This window comes from Spodoptera frugiperda, chromosome 11, assembly GCF_023101765.2.
Source record: "Spodoptera frugiperda isolate SF20-4 chromosome 11, AGI-APGP_CSIRO_Sfru_2.0, whole genome shotgun sequence".
In the NCBI taxonomy this organism is placed as follows: domain Eukaryota; kingdom Metazoa; phylum Arthropoda; class Insecta; order Lepidoptera; family Noctuidae; genus Spodoptera; species Spodoptera frugiperda.
The window spans coordinates 5200638-5228414 of record NC_064222.1 but is presented as its reverse complement, the minus strand read 5'-3'; the positions used below and the strand labels follow the sequence as shown (position 1 = coordinate 5228414).

Genomic DNA, 27777 nt, shown 5'->3' with positions numbered 1-27777 from the left:
TGTTTCGGTTTAAATGTACTATTGTTATAATAAATGTTTAAAGGTACGTCGCTCGAGTGTTTCATTTCACGTCCCGAATGAATTCAACTTTTCAAAAGACAAAGTTTTTAAAGGAATTACGAATGTGATACCCAGGCGTAATATTTGGCGATAATATTCTATGATACAAGTTTTACTTTAATGTGATAAAGTTTTATAAAAGCACTTTCTATTTGAAAACTTTTAATTTGTTGTGAATACGTTGTGAATATTAAATACGAAAATGGGATAGAAATGTCCGCACCTAACTTATTTGAAATAGCAAACAGACATTTTTAGTGATCAATGAGAATTACTTAAATCGTATCAACCCCTAATCTATGTGGCAGTGTTTAGTTTGAAAGATTTCAACCGAGATACAAAGTATTAGAGTTGTTGTGTTTAAAGAAAATTACAACTAAAACCGTTTATTCTTGATAATCATGCATGGCTTTAGGGCAAAGTGATTGCAAAACAGTGTTTTTGAAATTAACAATACTACAGGAACACATGTAAAAAGAAATTAGGTCATAACTTTACGCTTAATACTTGATCTGGAAAGATAGACACACAAGATGCTGGATACTTAAGAAAGTGACCTACTAGACTTCACGACACAAACATTACTAACAATTTCTAAAATGAAATTAAAAATATTTTCACATGTTTGCGATGTTTTATAGAATCTTAACAAACTATAGATAACATTATTATTCAATTGTTATATTTATCTCTAAAAAGCGTAAAAATGTAGACAGCTTCAGTAACCGAGAGCAGTAACTGACGCTTTAGGAAACAGTAAACGCATAAAGTCTTTAACTGCCAACTGAATACTGTTAAAGGCAAATCCTCCACTAGTATCGGTCAGTATTGACCGCGTTGGCAGTGAATGTGTTAACCAACATGAAGATAAAGTTACAATGTACTTAGTCATAAAAAACTTACCAGTCTCTGGCGTGGGCGGAGGTTGTGTAGGAGTGGGTGGTTGCGCGGGCTGCGGCGTGGGTGGTGCACTACCACTGCCACTACCACTGGCACTGCCGGTCCCACTGGCAACGCCGGACACCGCCGGCGCCGACAGCGTGGCCGCCACCGCCGCCGTCGACGTTATACACGTCACCGGCGCCGGAGACGATGCTGCACTCACTGCGCTTGATGCACTCGTTGTTATTGGTGTCTGTAGGAAAAGTATATGGTTAAGAAAGGAACATAAGAAATGAAAAGGTTGCCTGGAAGACATCGTTGTAAGCGATAAGGCCGCCTTTGTACCCTATATCCACAGCCTATAGGTGGCCAATGCTTACCAAAGGCCTCTTCTCACACGAAGAAGGTTTGAGCAATAATCACCACGCTTGCTCCTACCATTCTTCAATTTTATATGTATCTAGCTATGTTTTCAAATGTAAAGGTGTGCAATAAAGATTATTTAGGTATTATTATATGAAAAACATGTTCATTCATTGTGAAGTTAGATTGGGACTGATTTATTACAAGATGATATTACTCTGTCTTCTTTATTGCAAGTTTAACGGCGTGTCTTCATTTAGGAAAAGACGCTATTCATTTCAACACTTCAGACTGAACCTTTTAATTGAACAACAGTCAAATACTACATGATAGACAATATAGAAGAAGATTACTACAGAAGCGTAGATTATTCTTTTTGGTTAAAAGGAAATATAAATGGTTTATTAAGGCAGTTGTCCCACCAACGGCGAGTGAACGACTAACTATCGGCTATTTTCTCGCTCAAGAAACGTACAATAGATATACTTTCCGTGTAAACAAAAGAGATGCATATATGTACAAATAGTTGATCGCTGACTGTTCACACTGCCGGCGAGTGCTCGCTTCACTTGTTTGTTTTTGTTTTCACTCGTTTTCACTCGTTTCTAGTTCTAGCTCTACTCGTTACTCGTTCATCGTTGCCGGTGGGACAACTGCCTTAAACTCCTATCTTCTATCTTCTCAACTTACCGAAACAGGCGTAATAGTAAGCGTGACTTCTGCCGTTGTCGCGGGCGGTAGCGGCACGTCGACGGCGGGCGGCGTCGGCGCGGCCGCCGGACTCCCGGCCACGGACAGCGGCGTGGGAGTCGACGTCACCGGCGCCGGCGCGGACGACGCCGGCGGCGGGGACGGCGGTAACGGCGGCGTTCGCGTTAACTCCGACCTGTGGGGAAATAAGGATGTTAAGATGTTGAAAATCTCATAAAAATGAAGTCTAATATAGGTATAGACCCTTTAAAATCCAATGTTTAATGTCTCAATTATTGACAATTAGGAATGTGATGGAGGATAGCAAATATTTGGTGAGTCTACTAGGATTCTTGCTAAAGTCAGAAGAGGAATAAATAATCACGATACGTTGAGTAACTAGTTACGAGCTAATGCCGAATAAACAACTATCTGATAACTGATCTCTACACCACATTTGAGTAACTGTTAACTTGAGAATTCTCGAAGAAGCAATCGACGCGGGCAGGATTTGAACCTGCGACCCTGAGCGTGTCGCTCATGCGCTGCCAACTGCGCCACCGCGCCTTAAGATTACTAACACTATTTTAAACACCTTGCTCTTACAGAAAACTGATTTTTTTTACAATACTTTGCTTATAACCAACTCCCTACTAGGTATACCTCTTTAATCTCACATTTAACATCATTAATTAAAAATACCAAGTAATTATAAAAGCAAAACACAATCAGACCGTGTTGTAGGCAGGGCGGGGTGCATCGGGGAGTTATGGCAAACATAATTAGCTCAATTCGCCTCTCTTTTAATTACCAGCGGTTACCCCGCGGCACGGGGAGGCTGGGCGTATTTGTGACCGTAGCCAATGAAGAATTCAATTCATCGGTCCGTGTATGATGTCGGATTATTGTTTTGTTGTATGGGATAGATTTGGGTTAGTTTTGATCGAGTGATTTTCTTCATTAATAAGTTAAGCTAAAATGTATTGTAAGCTGTAGGTGTGTAGGTCTATTACGCATTGTGTCAAGTATAAGAGAGAGAGAGAGACAGGCTCGATAGCACGCAATGAAGTATGGAAAATAACATAAAGAAAATATAAGAAAACTCCATGATTGTTGCTTGAGCATAGAACGCAGTCTCTAAACAAACGCTATAAAAATTTAACCATCAACAGTCAACACAACTAAAAGCTAAAAAAAAAGAAAAAATCACCACCGTTCACAGTACCAACAGTAAAATTTTAAAACCTAAACAAAAATCCGTATCGTTAAAACATGGCGGCGCCGACACCAACTAACACGGTTCGTCGGTATTTGAACATCATTAAATTTTGCCCAATTAATAGTCGGCGGGGTGGTAATTATCCGCGGGCGAAGCGCCCCGTTGGACAAACAGCGGCTCGACGTCGGTAAACCTAACAATCAAATTAATCTCATCCCTTTACGAGTACTAGTGCGGATACGCGACTATTTTTCATGTGTAGGTAACGTTTTTATTCAATATTTGAACAAATTTTTGGGACGCCCGCAAAAAATATCCAATAGTTTACAGTAGATGATTTAGCGCGTGCAAACTTTCATCTGTAACTGTGTTGCAGTGTTTTCGTAATGGAAACCCATTAAAGGTACGCGTCCACAGGACTGTATCGTACGCATCGCACGCAACGGATTTTAGTTTGTCTTGTATAGAAACTCATACAGCTGCTTCCACTGATCCGCATCGTACGGACCGCATCATCGGCAATGCGTACGATGCGGGCCTGTGGACACTTATCTTAATAAATCAATCTGTTTCGCTTCACATAAACCTAGCCTCTAAAACGATAGATACAGAGAGTATCTCATTACATAAAATTCAAAGTACACTTATAAACGAGAAAGCCTCGTATGTTTGCGCAGTGTTTCATAAATTGAAGCTTCCATCTCATCGATGTGTAAATATGACAAAATCAAACGATAGTCAAAACTGTCTTATTTTTTTCATAGCTCCTCTTCCCTTGTATTTAGCTTTCTCGATTGGTAGATGCTTTTAATTAAGGCAATTAGAAAGATGGGTCGGCCCTGTGTTTGCGTAAAAATCTAAACAAACCGTGTCGGGAGAAACGGTGGCGGTAGTGATGTCTGTTCATCGATATCGAAGCGATTTATACAATCGAGTGTTACGAGTATCGAGAAGTGTAAAAAGTGTAAATGTAAGAGACATGGATTAATTTGTGTGTAGTTCGGTAAAAATGTGTTGTTTAATAAAAAAATACTTTTTGTTTTCAATGACACTTAAATGTTGGGGCATTTATTAGTATTACTTAATCCAAAACCATTCTCAAACATCGCCCATTTTTTGAAAATACAATTAAACAACCAAGAAAGACAAAATCTAACAATAAAAATCGTAATTTCACCAATCACCTACTTAAAAAGTTTATCGACAATCGAGTCGCGCGATCGCGTCACGTATGCTGATTGAAACCGCCATGATTCCCGCGGGAGTCTTGTGCAAATAATCACCGAAGTGATTGTCAACACACTCACAACACACACCCATTATTATTACATATTTCTCTTTTATTAATTCTACGAAACTCCCCTTTCCTTTCTCGTTCGATTGAGGTTGAGATCAGAATTATAAATCAAATAACAACTGCTTCCAAAATGGAATATTCCTGAACTTTCTATCGCCCAAAATAACATACCAAATTAAAAACATTTAACAATTTTGAGCCTTTATACTTGTTTAAATGTGTTTCTCAGCCCATTTCTCAAAGACCAACTTCGTCTTGAATACTTAAGCGAGATAAAAAGCAACACAAAGTGCCATAAAAGACTGGAACTACTAATGAAGTCACTTTAAAACTAACTCCGGCTTCCGAAGTTTGTAGCAGCAATAAAATAAATCTCTTCCCTCGGCTCGATTGAAATAAAAATACATGAATTTTAAACGATTAATCTGGTCGATGAAAAATTGGCTTATTCTCATTGTCTGAAGCTCATAAAAGTGAGTGGTCGTGCAAACATACGTCCACAGGGACGGACTACCCGAGAGAATATGAGGAAATATATTAATGAAGGAGATTCGAAGTTTTCGTTAAGCAGGCTCTTTTGGTGGAATTTTGTCGGATTTTTGTTATCGGGGAAGTTTTGGGAACAGGGAAGTAGATCTACTTAACAGGTAGCTTGTTTCGACTTTTGAATTTTCGACGATTTAAGACCTACGTTATCTTCAATATGTACAAATGTCAAATCACCAAGTGTTTAATACATTTTAAAATTACATTTTAAGCCATATAATACTTTAAAAACTTACCAAAAATATGTTATTCCGTTTTATCCCAATACCAAACTCCGGCCCTGTACTGAGTAGAGTAGAGGATCGCAAGCGAACCTTTGGTTAAACAATACGTCTTTTTGGAAGAAATTTTTGAATCGTTTTATGAAAATTAGATTTGGGAATTAAGTAACTTGGAGAAATTGAATTTTTAATGTTACTATTACTACCACGAAAAACATATTCAAACGAAAAAATAAGTAACCTCATCTTTTCTTTTACAAACTTGGCTGCTATTTATAGTAATGTGACGTAAGTAGAGCTTATGTGTTAATCGACCCTATTTGAGCATTTATACTGTAAAAAATACAATAGATTTCACATTCATAAATCTTTACCTACTACTACAACTATTCCCAAAAAGTGTTCAGACTCAAACAGCGTATCACGGAAGCTAGTAACTACATGAAATCGCAAACACTTCAAGACAATGGACCACAGCGCAACCTCCTCATCTCGTGAAGAGCACATTAGAAGTACAAACAAGGAATAAAAAAGCCTTAACCGAGTGCAAAAAAACCCTGGGCCGTCTCTCCCGAGCTATCGGTGAATAATTCATTGGCCGGGAAACCGCTCAATGTTGACACGATGTAATTAAAAAGCCCGACCCGACTCCAACCGAATCGTACAGAATTTCTGTACCACAGATATTGAAGGAAAAATTATGATGGCTGGCTGTTTGTTCTACCGTTCTTTTTTTGTATTTCGTTTTTTGTTTTAAAGATGGCGGCTTTCGCGGGCTTTTGTGTGTTGTAAATGTAATGTGATTGGTTATGTGTTGCTACGGTAGAATAGGCGGTTGATTTTAATTTGATTACGAATTATTCTTCAATCAAGACTTCGTATCAAAGTCTTATTTACACTTAATAAATATTACTTTATCTTCTAATGAATTAATCCGACATAGATACTTCTGCTAATTAAATATCTATTTAGGCCGTTTGGTAAAAGTATGAATTTGGTATAACCTCTTTTATTCCCGACATGACTCTATACCTATATCATAAGTCGATTATTATCTACCAATTTCTAACAGTTATATCAATCTCAATATACGGTACCAACTTAATCAGTATGAGTTTGCTAAACGAGAGCGCGTTCGGCGTTCTGATTGGTTAGTTTATTCGAGCCAACCAATCAGAGCGCCGAACGCCCTCTCGTTTCGATTACTTTAAACGTAAAGCAAACTCATACTAAGGGAACAGGCTAATTTAACTAAAATTACCAAATTCCTAGAAATAAAGTGGTTCAAAGGGAATGAGATTAAACAGTACATGTTGGCGTATCATTCTATTATTTACCATACGTTAGAGAGTTTAATGTGTTCCGAGAACATGTTTGAAACACGTCACTTTTCAGTACATTTCCCTATGATAGTCAATACTGATATTTGATCGTGCTAGAGATATAGTTATCATTCTTGTTCAACTATTATTGTAGGGCGATAAATAGACAATAATGTATGATGATTTTAAGAGGTGGATGATAAAATAAAACTGTTTAGAATACGAACAAAACAGATATTATATTGAGCAAAACTTTTACACAGACCATATTTATACCGCCAAAGAAACGGAAAAAGCAATTTTGATAACCTAACATTTACAATTAACAACAAACTAAACAAATGTGATGTTAGAGTTTTAAGAACCCCGCTTCTCACAGGTGAGAGTGCGGGTTCGAAACCTACCAACGGCAAGTACAAATACTTTTCCGAGTTATACCTATGCACTTTCTGAGATTATCTAGACACCACTAAGAAACGGTGAGGGAAAACATAGTGAGGAAACCTGGACTTATAATTTTCATTGTCTCTGCCTACCCCCATGGGAGACAGGCGTAAGGTTATGTATGTATATATTTATATAATAGTCGAATTGAAAGTTACTTATAGAATAGCCTAGCTGTACTGTAGTGATTTACAAAATATAACTTTGTAATATTTCCTAAGTATTAACAAAAATATATTATTGACCATTGAATAAGACACTGCTGACAAAAGGTCTCTTCTCCCACGGATAAGGTTTTGCGCTTTAATCACCACGCTTGCTCAATTCGGGTTGGCGATGTCAAACTTATAATTTTATTAGAATATTATTCAGACAATAGGTTAAATAAATGAATAGGTTTACTAACCTGGGCGGCTGTGCAGGGGCTGCAGGAGGTATAGGTATGCAGGTGACGGGGTCAGTGACCTGCGGCATACTCTCTTCCATATTCTGTTCCTTGTTCTCCGTCCTCGCTGTCGTTCCTAGGGAGACGGCTAAATAGTTTTACGTTCATATTAATATACCATTCCCACACATTATGCCATTAAAACTAAAGTTAAGTTTTTGTTAGTGTTATAGTTCTGGAATCAAGTACCAGATGTCGCTAGCGTCGGTGATTGTTTGTTGAATTATTAAGTTAGGGGCGTGTTTTTGATTGTTGTATTATTATTATTATAATTAACACAAATTCTGTGTTCAAAAAGGCTATAAAAACAATCAATTAACAACAATAATCACTTTAAAACTAATCAAAAACACGCATAATTCATTAACAATTAAAAATACTAAAATCAACTACATAGTTACGACAATATTTATGGGGGAGTTCGTCTGAACCTTGGGGTTTAAAATCATGCAAAAGCTTCGACCAGGGGCCTTAGTCTGCTATTACAATTGGGAAAGAGGGATGGAGCTATACAACCTACATAGCTCCGTCCCTCTCGCACTGCTCCGTGATCGACCATTCTGACACAATTGTAATAGCAGACTAAGGCCCCAGGACTAAATGTGAGACATGCTATTTGCCTGGCGAGCATCCAACCCAAGGTCACAGCGGTCCGGGGACATTGAAAGCCAAGCAATCGATAGCACTGTAATTCGCAGTATAGCTAAAGACAGCTGCATTCATCAGTTACATTATGTTAAGTGAGAAATTGTGAAATATAAGGGATTTTTGTTTGATTGTATATTAAGTATCATATCATAGTATTTTGTCCCCAAAGGGGTAGGTCGAGGTGTACATTACGGCATGTAATGCCACTGTATAGTGTACACCCACTTTTTACCAAATGTGTTAAGTCCCATGTAATGGGAGGTGAGTCTATTGCCATAACTGGGTATTATTTCGGACTCCGTGCTACTACTGACACATTTTTCGTAAAACCGGTAAAAGTCCAATAATATTTTACCCAACCCGGCAGTCGTACTCGTGCCTACTCGACTAACGATGCATTGGTTGTATAAGCAATTTTTATATAGAGTCTGTTTAGGACTAAGTACACTGATAGTAAATTATTTCTTTGTTTTTACAGGTTGTACTTGTTTCTTTATTTTTAATAACGTTTATTTCTTTCTACATGATATATAGGTAAAGCTAGGTGCAATACTGAGGCCTTTTGATACATGGCTTGTCCAAGATATAAAAACGAGATGTATCTGATAAATGCACCTATCTCAATCAGAGGGCTTAGTACGAGTTTGTTTTACGCTTAACGAGAGCGCGTTCGGCGATCTGATTGGCTGGTTCATTCGAACCGACCAATCACCAATCAGAGCGCCGAATGCACTCTCGTTTCGATTTCGAAAGCAAACTCATACTAATGCCTTGTTCGCATTACGCTAGTATTATAGTCCAGTATCAATGTACATAGTAACTCTCTCTCGCTTCTGTCCCAAAATCTAAGCGAGCGAGAGCTACTAAATACTCGCTACTTGACTAAAATACTAGCGTTGTGCGAACAAGGCTTAACCCCTTGTCTGTCGGTATATGAGACACAATAGAAAACACATTGTGTCTCGCGTAGATCTGCGTTCCGACAGACAACGGGTTAAGGGTACAGCACCCTTAGCACACTAATACTAAGGTTAATATAAACCTGATGGTAAACTAACCCTGACTCCGCTGTAGCCTGGTGGTGACTCCAGCCGGGAGTTCGGGCTCTGGCTGCGCCCGCGGGGGATTCCTCGTCGACCGCCGTTGTCTCGGCTTCCTTAGCAACTGTTTGTAATTCTCCGCCTTTTTCGACAGGTAGTAGAATCTGTGGAAGATGTGTGCTTTAGTACTTTTTCTTCTTCAATCATTCATCATCTAGATATCAAACAAATTTTCGATGTTCTACGTATTCCGTAATGCATTTGATACCTGTGATTACCTCCGATGCACTAGGCAATATACGCGTACCATCAGGTGGATCGTAAGTATTGTGGTATACTAGATAATGCAAGCTTTTGATGGTATTCATTTTTAAATTATTACACTAGTTTACGCAACATCTTAGACATCTTTGAGGGTGCTTTTCCACCAGAATGTGCTATGCTACGTTATTCATTGGTACACATAGCTTAGCACTGGTGGAAATGGTCCTATGGATGTGTGCTATGAATGTCTATTATTGATACATCGCTTACTCGAGCTGCGTATGTTCCTCGCACAGCTACAAAGCTTAGTATCACATAGTTTCACAGCTTAGCTATAAGATTACATCTTCGTAGCATAGCTACATAGCACATCTCTAGTGGAAAAGCAGGTAAATAAGATGTTTATGAACAACAAACAACGCGTCTATACCTGACACAATCCCTGACGCTCTTCCTCGGTAGAAACGACGCGATCTGCCCGAAGTTCTTCGGATGCTGTAGATACTTCTCACGAAACAGCTCCCTCTCTGCTTGTGACCAAACGTTCCGTAGTTGTAACTCTTTGTGTTCCGCCTCCATGTCCATACATCGTCCTGTGGATATAGGTAAAATTAGTATTTACAAAGAAAATGTACTACAAATAGTAGTCAAAAAGTCCAATCTTTAAATGTTTGAAGTTAAGATAATAATGATTTCATAGTAATAGTGCCTCCCTAGCTTTTGATTAAGAAATGTTAGAGAAACCATATGACTGTAAGGTAGACCAACGGCTGTTTATAGCACCTTCTGTTATAAAGGAGTGAATCAAATCATCATTAGGTTATATTCCTCAAGACATTTTCCCTCACCATTAGTCAGTGGTGTCCAAATAATCTTAGAAAGTACATATAACTCGGCAAGAGTCACATTGATACATTGCCGTTAGTAGGATTCGCACCCGCACCCTCATGCAAGAGAAGCGTTCGACACAATATTGTGCTATCTCTGTAATTTTATAAAGAATTGATAGTGAAGAACTACATTTGAGAGCGTCTTAAAATTGCGCTTGAGTATTCGGGCATAAAACACAAATGATAAATAAATGATAAATGATATTTATTTCTGTAAATAGATTATAAAATAACACTTTTACACGTCAATATTTCAAATAGCTAGATGAGGCCAAAAAAATACATATCCAAAACCGAATACATACGGTTAGTATCAATATAGACGGGCGTGGTGTCGCTGGGGTCCCGGAGTAGCGGCGGCACCACGGTCAACGACCTCATCTTCTTATCCTCGTGTTCCTGCTCGTGCAGCCCGTCAGCTATCTCCTCCAGCTCCGCCTCAGACTTCACTCGGGCACCTAGCCGGTTGAACCTTTCTCTTTCTTCTCTCTGCTTTCTTAATTCGGGGAATACCTGTGGGAAGAGGATAGAGATGTTAGGTTAGAAAAGTAACTTGCATATTGAAGGTTACAAGGTAAAGCTAGCTCTGATTAACACACGCTATGGAAGGCAAAAGTGCCCGGCGCTAGCGGAGGTTTTGCCTTCAACAGATTTTTATTGGCAGTCAAAGTCTTAAAGATATATTAATATATTTGTTAAGATTATAAAAACTCAAAGACTTTTTAAAAGAAATATTCTTTGCATTTTTACGCATTTTAAAACCAAAACATTTTGTTAATAATCATCAGCTTATAACTATCAATCTTTGCTGAGAAAAAGTATGTTCTCATACGGAGAAGGAATTGGCGTTGATCACCACAGTTGCTCAAGGCGGATTGGCTATTTAAATCAAAATCTTGTAAGTTTTGCAAACCGCAAATTCAATTAAGATTTTTAACTGCTTTAATACGAGATTCTTGCACCTTAAGGCATGAATCCCCATATATCCAAAGTGAACCTCGTCTCAAGGACTTAAAGTAATATGTAGTGTAGCCAAAACGAACCTTCTCAAAGAACTCTCTGTTCCTCGCGTCCTTAGCTTTCCTCTTCTGTCCCTGCTCTATCCTCTCCACTCGTCTCAACCAGTCCGCTGCTCTTCTGCTGTACGCCTCCGCTAATGCATCTTCACGCTGTAATACAAAACGAAAATGGTGTTAAAGACAAATAATTGTACACTCTTTTAGATTTTAGACGCTCTGGGATAGGTAATAGAGTATATAGATACTCTTTTATGTCCCGTGATCATAGGATCATAGGATCACGGGACATAAAAGTCTGTTTGGACATTTGACTGACGTTAGAAGACTATTGAAAGTAAATTTCACAAGATGGAAAGTATCCCTGATGGCTAGCGCTTTACGTATAAGATACTTTAGATTTATACCCTGTTTTTATCATGGGTGCTATTCTCCAACTATTACAATAAAGATTTTAATTAGATAATTATTTTCGGTCCACCTTATTTTATTTATTTTCAGAATTTTTTGGCAGTATTTCTTGGTGGATTTGTTATATGACTTCGATTCGCTAAGTCTTGGGACAAATAACATAACTAACCTAACCTAACCTAATCTTAAAAGGTTACTTGTTTATTTGTTAACAGGAGTTAAAACCTTATTGCAAGCATGAGGTCTATTCTTGTGAAAGAGTCGACCGTCGACACTGCGATCTGTTAGGAAGTCATCATGAGAGTGAAAATGCCAGTATTTTACATACACTAGAATATAAACTACTCATATAATTGAACTTAATCTTGATTTATATCAAGATTCTTGATTTATATCAAGATTAAGATGAGTAGTTAGAAAATTATTTACTAATACATACTTGATATAACGGTAAAACGGGGTGAATAGATCTGTATCTATTCACTCCGTTTTACCGTTAATAAAGAAGAACCGTCAAGAAATAAGACTAGGGTGAATAGATGTTAGAACATTTTGCCAAAATTTATACCCCGTTGCTATATCTATTCACCCCGTTTTACGGTATTAAACTTGATATAATTATTAGTTAAAATTACCTTTTCAGCTTCTAGTTTTAGTTTCCTAATATGTTCAGCTAGTCGCTTCCTAAACGTTCGATGTCTTCTGATGTTTTCGTGGTATATTTCTGTGTCCTGGGGCTGGTTGTACAGTGGGTATAGGACGGGCGGGCCCAGGTGGGACAGCACTGCGTGAGCTGACGAAGCCTGCTGATACAAATTAACGTATATTATTCAAAAACTGACGGCCTTGTTGACGGTTTTAAAACAAGATGGCGGAATTAAAGGGTTTTTGGAAGAGTTTAAAGTTTTTTTTGTGAGATAGAGGCATAGTAAGAATGTTGTAATTATGATTTTAGTATATTTTAAAGTACGCTACTAACTAGTACTCGCGCTCAGTAACTAGTTATTGCTTTTGAGATTATTAATTTTAAACAAAGATCATTTTATGTAGGTAGATACGAGTAATACCAAATTTACTTTGTTTTACAGTTGGCTGTTTCAAAAATGTTAATATTGAATTCGCGTACATTTTGGAACTAGCCTTAAAACCAACCCTTTAATTCCGCATACACAAAATAAAATAAAAACAACTACAAATACATTGAAAATGATAATAAAATATAACTCTGCAGGAATATACGCGATGCTTATTTATTTCCTGACATAAGAAACTGGTGTTAACGTGATCATATCATATATTATAATAAAAACACATAATACTATATTTATTATAAACAAAATCTACATTTATTAAGGCCGCTTATACTAATGGGTGATACAGGTACATGGATATCACGTCTACTACATAATAAACATTGATATAAAGTAAATTTAAAATCTCTAATTCATGCGAATAAATAATCACGCTATCACCATTTTTTTCTAATCTAAAAAGAGGTCGGTTATTGGTAGCAACCACATATATTCCTGCAGAGCTATAATCTATATACTTACATATATAATCTAAGGTTATATTAGATGAGTACTACCTAAACATATAGACAAATAAATAGTATACTTATACATAAAGAAACTATGTAATCCGCATGCCAAATATTACAATATCTAACACCGAAACAAATTACATACTTATATAAAGACATTGTCTACAAAATAATGAAAAATGTATTGTCTACATAAACGAAAAACTCTCAGTACTTATAATAGTTTATAAAACAAATTATAAATACCATTTGCCGCTTATTATCCATGCTGATCTGGGAAGAAAAAAAACATACAATGTATCAGACGTTCTCCCGCCGAAATGTATGTAAAAGTGGGGAAAATTACATTCACAAATGATTTAGAACATTTATTTAGCAGATAGACGAAATACTACTAAATTGGCCGTCTCCTATTGGCTATCAGAGCTGTATTATCATTAAGGCAAACTAGACAAGTGCCTAAGGCACCTAGGGCGCCGCAAGAAATATTTAAATGCTCGTAGAGAGGCAGAGGCACCAAAAAATTTACCGGCGCCTATGAGGTGAATCCACATCTGCGGCGTATTATCATAAAAATCAATCTAGATCGTATGTTTGTCCTCTACGCATTCTAAATCTTTTGATCAAAATTCAATGTCAAGATTTAAAAGGATGTCCTGTGGACATCAATATAGATTTTTAGACTTCTAATTATTATTACGAACAATCCTAAATTCTTCAAAAATAGTAGTATAATTTACTAAAATCCACGTTTCGCAACATAATGCCTACGGTATCGTATATAGTATGCCATATGAGCCGTAGCTCGTAGATATTTTCTACCAGGATCAGTGTCAACAGAAAATGTCTAAGATCCTTCATCCTATGTACTATAAAGTATATATTTCTTGAATAACTGATACACTATGTAGTTTTTACATCCCTTTATGAGCATGGAATGGGAACAGCTATTTACAACAGATCTAGTAGTGAGGTATACTTTGATTACAGCTAGGCTATTCCTTAACTTACAATTTGAAAGATCGAAGTGAACTCATCGTAGCCAACATGTCATTGGTTGTGAGAATAATCTCAACCAATGACGTGCGAGAATGCGATCGAGTTTACTTTGATAGTTTGAATTGACAGTTACAGAATAGCCTAGCAGTTCTACGGATTATTTCGCTATTCTTTTACTTTTTGTTTTGGAAGCCAGTAATTTATCTATCTAGAAAGTTCTTTACACTTGTTTATTATGTACAAAAGGAAATTGGTGGTACATTGGAAGCTTGACAAAGTTCAATATAAAAACGTATTGAATGGATTAAAAATACGTTGCTCTGAATTTATAGAGAGTTCATATTGGAAGTGTAGGTCTGGGTCACCTTTAGCTACTAGTGTTCTAGGGTTCTTTTAAGTTCTAGAAGGAGAAATAGAATTTAAGTGGAGAAATTCAAAGAAGGAACCATACGGCTTAGCTTTTTTGCAGAGTAAACTTTCTAATATCGGTTAATAAGTGCAAAGATTAACTATTAACGGGATTCTTACAATAATTACATGGTATTTCCTCTCAAAAAGTAAAAGAACACAGCAAAAACCTTCGCAAAACTAAATCTGGCGATGAATTTGTTACTTTGGTTAGTTGTACACAAATGGGGGTCAATTCTGGTGTCAAACTCCATGGCGGGTTATTATGAAAACTTTATACAGAGATGTTACTTAATAAATAAATTGATAAGAACCTTTTTCCTATTTTCTGCGTATACGCATTGTGCTAAACTTCTGTGTCGTGGTACAGTTTCTTCTGGCTCCTCCGCCCGTGCTGGCTTCGAGGCTGTCTGTTCTAATTCTTCTTGTTTCTTCTTTAATTTTGATAATGTTGACTCTGATAGCGCCATTTCTCTGTCCACCTGTGAATTAGAGAAGTAGATGAATTAGTTGCTGTGCTGTTTTAGCTTTGTAGATGTGCAACATAGAGTTATAGATAGCCTTTCTGTTGTTTAGTCAAATGTTGCAGATTTAGCATAGCGATTATTTTCTATTGAATTAGATTCATGACAGATGATCGATTTACTTTTTCAATGCAAAATCTGTTACTCAATAGTAATCTATAAACTAGTCCTTAATGTTTAGATTCTTTTGTAAAAGAAGTAGCACGATCATTTTTCTATGAAATCGCAATAAATCTGTGCCTAGTACCCTTAGTACGAGTTTGCTTTACGTTTAAGGCTCGTTCGGGGCACTGGACGGTGCGAATAAAAGAACCAATTAGTGCAACGAAAGCTTTCTTCTCGTTTTGATCACGTTAAACATAAAACAAACTCGTACTAAGCTCTCGGAGCGTTCAAGTACCATTTCTTTACTGTTACCATCTTTTTAAGTACTTCCAAATGGTTATTGTGACATTACCTTGGATATTTGTTGTAATAAGTCATCCTTAGTGGTTCTGAAGCTCTGGTCTTCCATCGTGGTGTCCGATGGTGGATTTGGAGATAGTACTTCTACTGTGCTATACTGGTTCACCGGCTCCTGGAAATTATACGACATATTGTTAGAAAAATATTATTATTAATGTCACATTAAACTATACTGTGGGCTGAAGGTTCAAACTCATCATTCATCATTCTCCATCTCCTCTGCAGGGTTGAGATATTTGGAGAACAGAGAACAGAAGAATCATATCAATCATAGCTTTATTAATAGAAGACAATATGAAATTCTCCTGTCTGCTCTTACTATAGGCCTTTTAGTGACTCTGCCCATATATAAATACAGAGTTTTATAGTTCTTTCAGCATCACATGCGGTTAGTGATGGTTAATTCAGTCTTAAATGTTAAAAATAAGGTGATATCAGTAATATAAGGGGTCAACTTTACCAAAGTTAACTTAAAGTCTTTCTGATGGAACTGTTCTCATTTATCATAACTGGCAGCGTTAAGCTAACAGTGCTTACTCCATATAAGACTTGGGCTTGTTTGAGCTCATAAATTAGGGACATTGACCACGCTTGGGTGACTATAGATTGTGCAGTATATGTTGAAGATACTGACCCTAGTATCAACCCTAAGCGGTTGGTGGTGTGGCAGCGGTGTCCGTTCAGCTGTGAGCCTGATCTTCTTGAAAGGCGGTGGGTCAGCGGGGGGCGGGTGGTGCGCTGCGGGCGCGGGCGGGGGGAGGTAGGCCGCGCCGAGCAGGGACACTCGCCCGCCGCGGTACTCGCCCGCACCCACCGCGCCCGCGCCCACCGCCCCCACTCCCCCCACCGAGCCCACCGCACCGCCGCCGCGGACGTAACTACTGTCCCTGGAAACATACAGCAACTGGTTAGTCATCATCATCAGAACAAAGATCTTTCAAGAAGGAAGTAAGGTTTGCCTAAGCTCGGCACTGTCTTGAAGGTTGTAGTCAAGTCAAAGGCAATAGAGAGAGAACGCTGCAGCAATTTTTCAAATTCTATTCGCAATTTTGGCTAAAAATATTAAAAGGGTTTAACATGACAAACGAGCTGACGGATCACCGGAGGATCTCTATCGCCACTCATGGAGGACCGAAACATTGTTGGCGGTCTTTTGGGGTTAGGATGGTGAATCTTCAGCTCACAAGAATTGTGGTAACTTTGTTGGAAGGTTCATGACGTCACTTTCTAATACATTTTTCTCCTAAACATAAACTCTTATATTTCCTACCTATCTAGTAACTTTCGTTGCATTTCGTAATTATTCTAACGACACAGAGCAGCGGTTACAATAACAGCTGTTGTCACACCTTGTGTTGCTTGGGGAGCGTAAAGAGGGGTCCTTTACAGGGGGAGCCACAAAGGAATGGACTAGTGATCATCCAGTACATTAGGACAATGGGCTCAGTGATGAATAGCACAAGTTGCAGCAAGAATTCCTTTCACCTCTATAAAGAAGTAGATATATTATTCTATCTAGATTTTCAAAGAAGGTTTTATAATCAATTTGTGTCAGTTTAGTATAAGTTATTTACTAAATAAAAGGCCCAATTTCCATATTTCAGAATGGAACCCTTGAAATATGAACTACATAATTTAAAGGTACGCAGGTAGTGACAAACAAATGTGTTTCGATGAAACAACGACTGCATTCACAATCTACATGTCCCGTTTTCGCGTCTCTGCTTTCGTGTGGTAATAATACCTCCTTGTTGGGATGCCTTTAAATGTCAACCGTCAACGACCTCAATCCGAAATTATTTCACGCTGAGCTCAACAGATGGCAGGCGTAACGCCATTTTTAGACTCCATCGCCTTTCATGGCCAGTCATGAATTTTTATATCATTATACTATATCAGTTTTTGTAGCCGTTACGGCTATACTCACATGTAAATGTTAGTTGCCTGAATTATTTCTCAGTTAGTCGCCTGCCCAAAAATATGGACGCAGTTTCACCATTTCAGTAATTGCTACCATCTAGGTACCAATTACACGCTTACAACCGAATTACAAGTAACTATAAAATAGCTCACTATTATTAATACCTGTTACATGTTGGTATAAAATTATTAAAATATTTTGTAAATTTTCGTTGGAGCGTTTGACATTGTCAGTCAATTTGACAGTCATTATTTTTAAACTGTCGGACAAAGATCAATGATCGTATAAGTATACAGCCTTGTTAGAAACTTTAAATAAAAATTAAAAATACACATTATTTGGGTCAACAGCTAATGTACTGGCTAAGAAATCGTTGTTTATCTGTTGATAATAAAATCTTCAAGTCTAAAAAAATAAAACTAAAGAATCTGTGTCAAAACAACAAAAACTAAAAATATGCGAACACGCATTTAAAACAGATGAATTCTTATAAACTTTCTCCTTAAACAAGCGGTGACGTAATAAATATGGCGAGTTGTGAAAATAATGTGTATTGTTAGTAATCCTCGTCCGATCGCATGCCGCGGCGAGAAGGCCAAGGTTGGCCGCGGGGGGGCGTTGTGATGTAGCCGTGGCAGGGTCGCGCCGATACACAAATACGATTCATTTATTTTACCATGTGACTTCTTAGGTCTTCACTTTGTAACTATTTTTACTTTATAAAGCTGTCAATGTGTATTGCGATTATGACTTGATACTAGCGCCAATGATGGGCCGTTATTCACTATCTTTCAACACGTGTTCTAGGGGTCATATTTAAAAGTATCAAGTAATTTGAGTCATCAGTTACTAAATGGAATTTCCACTCATAATTTGATACTGTTCTTCAATCAAATGCCTATTTAACGATATAAGAACTTTGTTGCATGAAAACGTGGCAGTACTTTACTAGATACTGTTTTTAAGACTCTTGATAAAGTAATTGAAAATGAACTTGAACTAGTTTTATCGCAAAGATTAAACAAACGATAAGGAGTGTAAGTATAGCTCTCGTGTTCCCAATACGTGGGCAACTGGCTCTACATAACAAGTTAGCCTTTGATCAAAGGATTTGCGCAAATCGTTTATTTAGATTACAACACGAGAATATTCTAGTTCGTAAACTTTGCGGTATTCAATCTAGAAACAAGATCTTAGTATGGATGTTGGAATTTGTTATTTTGAATTGGAAAGTATTATAGAAATCCTTGTGGAATGCTTAGTTATTTTATTGTGCTATAGACAGACAGTATGACGTAAGAGTGATGGCGATACGCGACAATACGGCCGAGTCTGTATTTAGCGCGCCACGTTGGGCACCACGTGGTGGCCGGGCCGCGACGCGCGCTGAATAATAATAAAAAATAAACATTGAACCGAACGCGCCCGCCAACAGGGCTGCCAACATCACGAGAATGTCACGTATTCCAAATGACGATACGACTTTGTACTCTACACATAAATACAGGTACCGGCCGCAGGTTCCAATGACTTTCGAGATTTGTTTCTCAGTCATATTCATACGCTTGTATCGCATATTTATCGAGTTATCTCGTTAAACATAGACCTGCACAAGGTTATTCCTGATAAAGTATACTAAGTTAGCAAATATTTGAAACATTTGTTCGAATTCTAGTTGTCATTCGAAAACTTATTATAAAGTAAACTACATAATGAGAGATAAGACTACGGCAGATACAAAAGGCACAATCGGACAATCTTCCAAAAATTGATGTGTTTATGATGACCGCGTATTTCACATCAAATTCGGATTTTACGTCTACTGAAATAAAAGGAGTGAAAGCAGCAAGGTAATTACACAATAAATATTATATTTATTTGGTTTTCGACGCCTTCTTTGGATAATTTTTACCTATAAGTAAATAGAAATAGCCTGGAAATAACATAACCTTAAAATGCGAATGGGAGAACATTTTAAGGTTATTTATTGTATTATTATTTATTTATTGTTATTTATTATTTATTATTTATTTATGTATTGTTATTTATGTCCCTTTTCATGATTTTGCACCACTTTCTCCTTACGTCCTCACCTCTCGGGACAAGAAAAAATACTTTATTTGGTGCATTTCTATTTGTATTTTTACACTTGGGCACGATACAATATTTAAAAGTCGGTTTACTATCCTGTTGCATTATGTAATTGAAGTGAATTCACGTAAAACACGAAATATATACAAATTATGACCCAAAACACTTTGCAGTTTCAACTGTTATTATAGACTTTGACGTCACGCGAGCGCGCCAAAATGACGGTCGTTTAAAATGCTGTTACGAATCTATTATTTTAAAACTGCTTTTTTTACCCGAATTCCTTTTTTTTTGGTGCTGGTTTTTTTAACATTTATATAATGATGTAAATTACCATTTAAAAACATTTAAAAAATACATGCATATACCCTATTGTGCAATTTGTACGAAAATAATAACAGACGAAGAATTTTTCCGTCGGAGATTACATGGCAACACGGTGCACGGTCGGGGTCGTACCCTGCGCTACTAAAATGGCAATAAAATTAAGCAGAAACGATATTTTATTAAAAAACACACACACACGTGCCTGGCGACGTCCACGGACTAAGGTGATTGAGCTCGACTCGACTATCGCGTGATTTTATTTTTACAGTTTCGCGAACGAAAAATTCGCAGGAGGTGGAACTAATGCAGATATTCTCACGTTTTTATTGTTTAAATTGGAAGTATCGATGAAACAGTAACATGTTTTATTGGCAGGTCGTTAAAACGATATTTTATTATGAATTTATACGAATTAATCATCGGCACACATGAAGTGTCATGTTTATCCTATTTTCAATACAGCCGAGCAAATAACAGATGTAGGTAATTCCTGTTAAAACATGTGTCATACGTTTCATCGTTACTGGTTTATATTTTACCGTAAACTGGGATATAGGACATTGTATTTATATTTGCATGTCGGTATTTTAGTTGTTGATACCTACGTTTAGCATCAACAAAAATAAAATAACAAAAAGTGGAGCAGACCAAAGCACCGTAACTAAATCAGAAGCCAAAAAATAAGTTCGCAGTTTTATTTTCCTCTGCATGACTAATGCAGGTGGAATCGCTAAAAATACAGCCGGGTAAAACGAAATGCATCGAATGATACTCGTCGGCTGTCGGGGCTATTTCTAACTCCTTTCATAACAGGCTGCTTGGACCCGCTCCAGACGTTTTGTTTTCAAAAATAATGAACAACAAAATCTGCTTTTGACAGATCAGCTGCTAGCTACTTCGAAAAAAAAAGTAAAGAAAAAAAACTTAAGTTTTATTAAGTTGTTCATACAAACAATAGAAGAACGTATTTGACTTTTTAATTATTATTTTTTAATTACAGTGTTAATGTACAATTTATTTTATTTAAAATTCTTACAAAAACTTAAAAGTAAATGCTAATTCATACATCATAGTTATACATGGTACAGAAAGAAGCAAATATAATAAAAAGACGAAAAAGTGGGTTTTTTTTCACAAACAACTATGCAAATGGGGAATGCTAATATGGAGGATTAAGGCGAAATTAAGCTTTATTCTTTATTCGCTACTTAATCAGATTACAGAACCAGGTATTTTGTGAAATAAAACAATTATTCTTGTTCGCACGGTGAAACCTGAATCCGCTTTCTTGTAATGAAGAATAATGTACCTCATTATTGTTGTGTTTTAGCTTATTTTTGCTTGAAGAAATCTCAATTATTAAGAGTATGTATTGTGCAAAAACATTGTAATCGCTTCCCATGGCGCGTATTGTTGCCAGACGGGCATTACATCTCTGAACACTGCATTAACCTCAGGGTTGCACGAACTTATTTTAAAGATGGACGCCGTTCTTATTTTAAATTTGCCTCCATAATTTGTAGCAGCCATAGATATAATAAATCTGTGGTACCAGTATTTAAACACACTATTTGTGGTTCTCAAAGTATAATACTAGACTATTATCATTAAGACTATACATATAGATCATCTCGTGACGAATATCAATCTTCAAGACAAGATAAAGAACTGTATATATTGTGTGTTATGTAACCACAAACCATCATCTTCAGTTCAAGGCCCAACTTTAACTAAATAAAGTTATATAACCTAACAATTTTGATATAAAAAAAGTTATGTTGAATTTTAACGATTCGTATAATAATAATTATATGAAATTTTAATCTTGCGGAGCGCAGAACATAAATTAGGTCTGACGTCATGGTATTTATAATAGATGGTAGAGAAAAAATAAATATGAAAAACATGGCTGTGTTTTCGTAAATTACCGCGTTCGTTCGGCGTAGTATTTGTACACCCGCGGCGCCCAACGCTAAGGGATGCTTCTAAAATAATTTTTATCAAAATATTTACAAAAGGCCCTTGTTATTGAACAGCCCTAGGCGGTACAATAGTCTTGTTTCCTTATCTCTGCACAATGCCGGGTTCACATTGTTTTGTCTATGGTATAATCGGCGTAAAAGTAGCGAGACAACCCTTGGATAAAGAAAAATAATAATTATCTGGAGTTGATACCTAGGATTATAATACACGGTTAGTGTTTGTGATAAGTTTCGAAATAATTTTAATACGATTGAAAACATCATATATTTTGATGACTGTTGATGAAGCGAAAGAGGTATGTAAGAGTCGTTGCAATTGGCGGTCCATTGCCTCTGCCTTCCCCCATGGGAGACAGGCGTGAAGTTATGTATGTATGTGTACCTTATGAGACAACAATTATTTTTTTTGCTTCAAGTAACACTGAACTAATACTATTTTTTTATTTTACTATGTACTCGACTGAAAGATCCAGTGACTATGGTCATGAATAAAATTATTGAAAAAAATGCAATATTTTTTATCGATCCTTCCGTATTTGTTATAATATATTAAAGAGTACTTTTTTCCTAAGCCAACGTGAAGCCATTACTAGAAGCCTGTCCAGAGTCTAGTAATTTAGATTTTACTGCGTCTAGGCTGTCATTAGAGCACTATCCAGTTAAGTTTAGTGCTCTGTATAATGAAAATACGTTGACGTTAATGAAAAATAATTAAAAAGCACTCCATTTTAAATAATAAGTACTGTAATAAATATATCATAAAACTGTATAAATAAATAATACTAGTTTATAAACATTTTCAAATAAATATCCGCTTATAACCATTTATGATTATTTTTTTAAACTAACATGGTCACTAACACTATCATTAGAACTTGAGACGGGATATTTACCATGTGGATGAGACAAATGAATAGTTCAACCGTGATCATGCCGCTTGCAACAATGCCGAAATATCAGAAAGAATTTTTTTATGGAACACACCGGTAAATGAGCAGACGTATCACCTGATGGTAAGCAATCGCCGCCGCCTATAGACACTTGACTCATAGACATAAACAAACATGGTCAATATCCCGTCTCAAGTTCTAATGATATTAGGTATTATGATTAATTTCCCTAAAATAACAGTTTATTTTTAAAACGCAATAAATAGTTATCAGTTATAAATCAAGGCCAGTTGTTACCGATTTCTTTGGAAACCAATGACAGATAATGGTAAGTTCGCGTAGATAAACAAAATACCGAGTTACTTAACTACTTAAATGTTTTTAAACAAAATTTCATATCGAAAGATATCTGATACAATTCTTGCAATATTAGTGAGGCATGGTTTTACTCACGTAGTGATTTATTTCGCCATATTTCGTAATATCAGTTTTCTTTTGAAGTCCAATTCTTTGACACACTTTAGTAACAAATGCTTACTTTTTTTTATGAAACACGCCGGTAATCGAGCAGACGTATCACCTGATGGTGACATGGACACTTGAAACACCAGAGGCGTTACAAGTGTGTTGCCGGCTTTTTAATGGTTGTTGGGGAATCGGGGATTGGGAAGATTAGGAAGGGGGTAATTGATCCTCCGGTAACCTCACTCACACAACGAAATACAACGCAAGCGTTGTTTCACGTCGGTTTTCTGTGCCGATCAGCAGTCGAGCCGGCCCATTCGTGCCGAAACATGGCTTCCACTACACTTTACTTAAAAAAATTAGGTAACTCTATATGCAAATAATTCTCCTTATTTATTTCATTTCATTGTATTATTATTATGTAATTACTTATTCAACAAAACTTATCGTACCTAACTGTTTAATTGAATACATTATACCAATGTACTATTACTAACAATGAAACGTTTAATTTATGACGTAAACAAACGATGACGTCAACTTACTACTTCATACAAAACATTTATATTCGACATTTCGTAAAGCAGTTATAACTTATAACGAAAACGGTTAATAACTAGTTATTAACTATTTTCGTATATAATATAAAAATAAGTCCTTCCAGACGCTATAACTCCAGAACCCACGAACCGATTTCCACGGTTTTGCATTCGTTAGAAAGGTCTCGGACTCCGTGAGGTTTATAGCAATTTTGGAAAAATTAAAGAGAAAAGCAGGAAGACAGGGAAAATCATTGGTGGTGAAACGGAGTTCGCTGGGTTTGCTAGTAACTTATAACAAAAACGGTTAATAACTAGTTATTAACAATTTAAATTTTTAGGGTTCCATAGCCAAGCAATAAACGGAACCTTTAGAGATTCGTCATGTCTGTCTGTCCGTCCGTCCGTATTTTATGTTTACTGTTCTCTGTTTTCCTTCAGACTTGTACCTTTGAACTCACAAAGAGTAATGTTTCCCATGCTAGTGTGCAGATAATGGTTATGAATGACAACAAGGACATTAGGTATTCGCAACGGGACCGCACGTGACGACCCCTCCCTCCCCCCACCGCGGAGACGTGACCAGACCATTAATATATCCTTGGCAACGAAAAGTTACGAGAATTCTAGCTCTATAGTGGTAGTTTTGCCAAATTATTTACCAAGTGAACAGGTACAGTGGGTACATAAACATACATATTCATGAACTATAGTATGATGGTAAATAATAATACCTTTTTTTTATGTGGCAACATTCGAGGTAACTGTCAAAACAAATGAAGAAACTGATGATGTAATTCAAAAACAACGTCACACTTTTTATCTCCGAAGGGGTACGCAGAGGTGCACATTACTCCGTGCTACTACTGAGACATTTTCGAAAAACCGAAAAAAGCCTAGTAATGCTTTACCCGACCGGGGAATCGAAACTAAGACATCTTGTCCGGCAGTCGCAGTTGCGACCACTCGGCAACGAGGCAGTCTAATACAAATCAATAAGTACAAAGTATCCCAAAAAAATAAGTGTAAACAAAATAAGAAGAAACCTATGTATATAGACCCAGATAAAGCTAGGAAAACTAAACAATACCTGAGTCAGTAAATATCCAAGTCTTTACACGTGTATAGATTGGAGACCTAGGTTTGTGACCAGACTTACTGACTGGGCTACATGGCGCGGGTCACGTCCGCCCAAGAGGTGAGAAAGCTTGATGATACAATATGACGAAATACAAATACTTTTTTTTTTACCGACTTCGCAAAAAGGAGAAGGTGTGGTATGTTTTTGTTTATGGACCGATTCGCTTGATTCTTTTTTTTTATTCGACGCGGATTAGGTGAGATTTGGTCCCATAAAAATATAACTTACCGATACTACCTATACCGTACCTATATTGTACCTACATATTTAGGTTTTAATATAATTTTGTTTAGTACCTACTTGTGGCACCAATTTCTAAACTATCAGTGGGTAGTCAAACTTCAGAGACGTTAAAAGTGCGTTGCTGGCCTTTACTGGGTTATAAAATTAAGGGTTCTTGGGTAATCGGGGATTGGGAAGATTTGGAAGGATGTTATTGGGCCTTTGGTAACCTCACAGACAAAACGAAACACAACGCAAGTTTAAGGTTATTACTTTATGAAAGTTGGTATTTAAAGAATTAAATAACAACAGTTTCTCATTTCAACGAGACTTTCCTTCCTTAATCTTTGCCTTCTGGGAATCCCCGAAACGGCAAAAACGGCAAATGTTTATAGCTTTTGTCAACATTGGACCAATTTATCAAGCATTATATAAAAGTAGTTTATTTACTTTTATAAGACCATTTTTGGGGGTCTCTGATCATAAAGTAAACCTTTTAAAAGATGGATCCCCAACCCTTTGATGTATTAAATATGTTAATGAATCATACTCGCAAGGGTTTTTACGGAATACATTACTATTTGGATGCTGTACGTCTCTATCCTCGAGAAACCCTTTTATTTCGCAAATAAGTCCATTCAGAAAGTATCTCACGGAGCAAAGAATCCTGCAATGAAACAGACTGAGAATAACGACCTCCTTTATTCAGTAACTTTCAAAAGAAAAACTGAATTGAATGAAATTTTTATTTTATTTCAACTTTTTTTTTAACTTGGTCTGCGTCATAAAAGAACGAAGGAGTCATCTTTCTAGCGTGTCTTTGTACAAATTACGTGAGTTGAAATCGTGTAGAGAAAAACACTAATACGTGGTTAACTACCAAACCAGTACCAAATCCAATATCCTTAGTACGAATTTGCTTTACGTTGGTTGGTTGATTTATTCGAGCCGACCAATCAGAGGACCGAAGGTACTCTTGTTTCGATTTGTTCAGTGTAAAGCAAACCCATACTTACCGTCTCACTCAGAGACATTTAATGATTACTTAACTATTCCTTAGTAACGAAATTGTTCCGAAAACAATTGCTAAGGACTGGATTAAGTAAACATTAAACGACTGTACGGCAGTAAGGGTCTGTACCCTACCAGAAACCTGTTTATCTGGTTAATTATCAAAATAAACCGCACGTCTCTGGTCACGTATTCAAGTCAATCATTAGTGTCTATTTCATAAAACCGTTCAATATCTTAAATTAACGAACATCTTACGTTTTATGGCTATTGACAATATTCGGTTGGATGTTAATTTAATTATTACGTTGTAACACTTCCTCTTTCCGTCCCAAAACTGGTTAATATGAAGGTTTAGTAGCTGTACTTCATTAATTAAGCATAAATTATTATAAGTATGCAGTGTTTTATCATAGATAAACCAATGAAGCTAAAGGTTCTTCACTTGTATAAACAAGTAGGTCATAATATCATCACATCATCGGCCTACAAGTGGCCACTGCTGACCAAAGGCCTCTTCTCACACGGAGAACGTTTGTGAATTATTCACCACGCTTGTTCTATGCGGGTTGGCGATTTCAAATTCATAATTATAAGCCCAGGTTTCCTCACAAAGGTTTCCTTCACAGTTTGCCAGTGTCTAAATAATCATAGAAAGTATATATAACTCGGAAAAAGTCACATTGGTACTTGCCGTTGGTAGGTTTTGAAACCGCACTCTCATGCGTAAGAAGTGTCTTAAACCTCCGGGCTACCTAGTAGGTACGTTTCAATAAATAGTGTTTAAATATATCATAGACTTGTTAAAAGTAGGTCGTAATAAGACTCTCATGTTTGAAGGTAACAATTCAATCAGTTTAAATAAACGCTAACAGGTTGAACGTACTACCAATTTGGAACGCTCACATCTTGTTAACGGGTCATAGTTAACTCTTTTATTTACTGTAGTATACTGTTCTAAAAAGACTGCCCATCAAGTTACACGAAACCGCCAAAATTCTTTAGGTAACTTTTATCTTTATACACTTGATTTAAAGTTGAAAATCTATTGCCAGTTTGGTATAACCTAATGTGCTGGTCTGAACTAAGTTGCTTCCGTTGTTTCATGAGCTGATTGCATCAAACTCGTTAGTACCTTCACGTTTTTTATGGTCTGTGAACATTTTTAAGATATTTGTTTCCCTTTACGAAAACGATTTCTTATTTAGTTGAAGATTTTTACTGATACTTTCTAATATATATTTTGGTATAAGAATCGGCTAAATTTTCCATTATAAGGCAAAGCAACGTTTGCCGGATCAGCTAGTCTTGATATAAATATAAAAGTTCATCATCCAAACAATCCCTAAGTGCGTCCTCACTGGTAATGTGCTCATCAATCAGCCTGCCAAGCTTAGATTAAGGGAATCTCCCAGGATCGTTAGTTCGCAGTTAATCTATTGGGAGGTCATCGTCCATTAGGGGCGATGAGAGCCGCATACTGGCCGCTGA

The 27777-nt window shown here is 36.8% G+C and overlaps 1 protein-coding gene and 1 non-coding gene across 2 annotated transcripts in view; both read right to left on the bottom strand.

Moving 5' to 3' along the window:
* LOC118275051 (uncharacterized) overlaps positions 1-27777 on the bottom strand; it is a 68080-nt gene that overhangs the window by 19322 nt on the left and 20981 nt on the right. Inside the window, 12 exon segments of the mRNA XM_050696670.1 lie at positions 964-1195; positions 1996-2191; positions 7451-7565; positions 9196-9341; positions 9872-10034; positions 10637-10844; positions 11375-11500; positions 12394-12564; positions 13548-13574; positions 15023-15190; positions 15690-15809; positions 16332-16584. Coding sequence (XP_050552627.1) covers positions 964-1195; positions 1996-2191; positions 7451-7565; positions 9196-9341; positions 9872-10034; positions 10637-10844; positions 11375-11500; positions 12394-12564; positions 13548-13574; positions 15023-15190; positions 15690-15809; positions 16332-16584 — 1925 coding nt within the window.
* Positions 2492-2562, bottom strand: Trnac-aca (transfer RNA cysteine (anticodon ACA)). The gene has a single exon. It is a non-coding gene; the product is annotated as a tRNA-Cys (tRNA).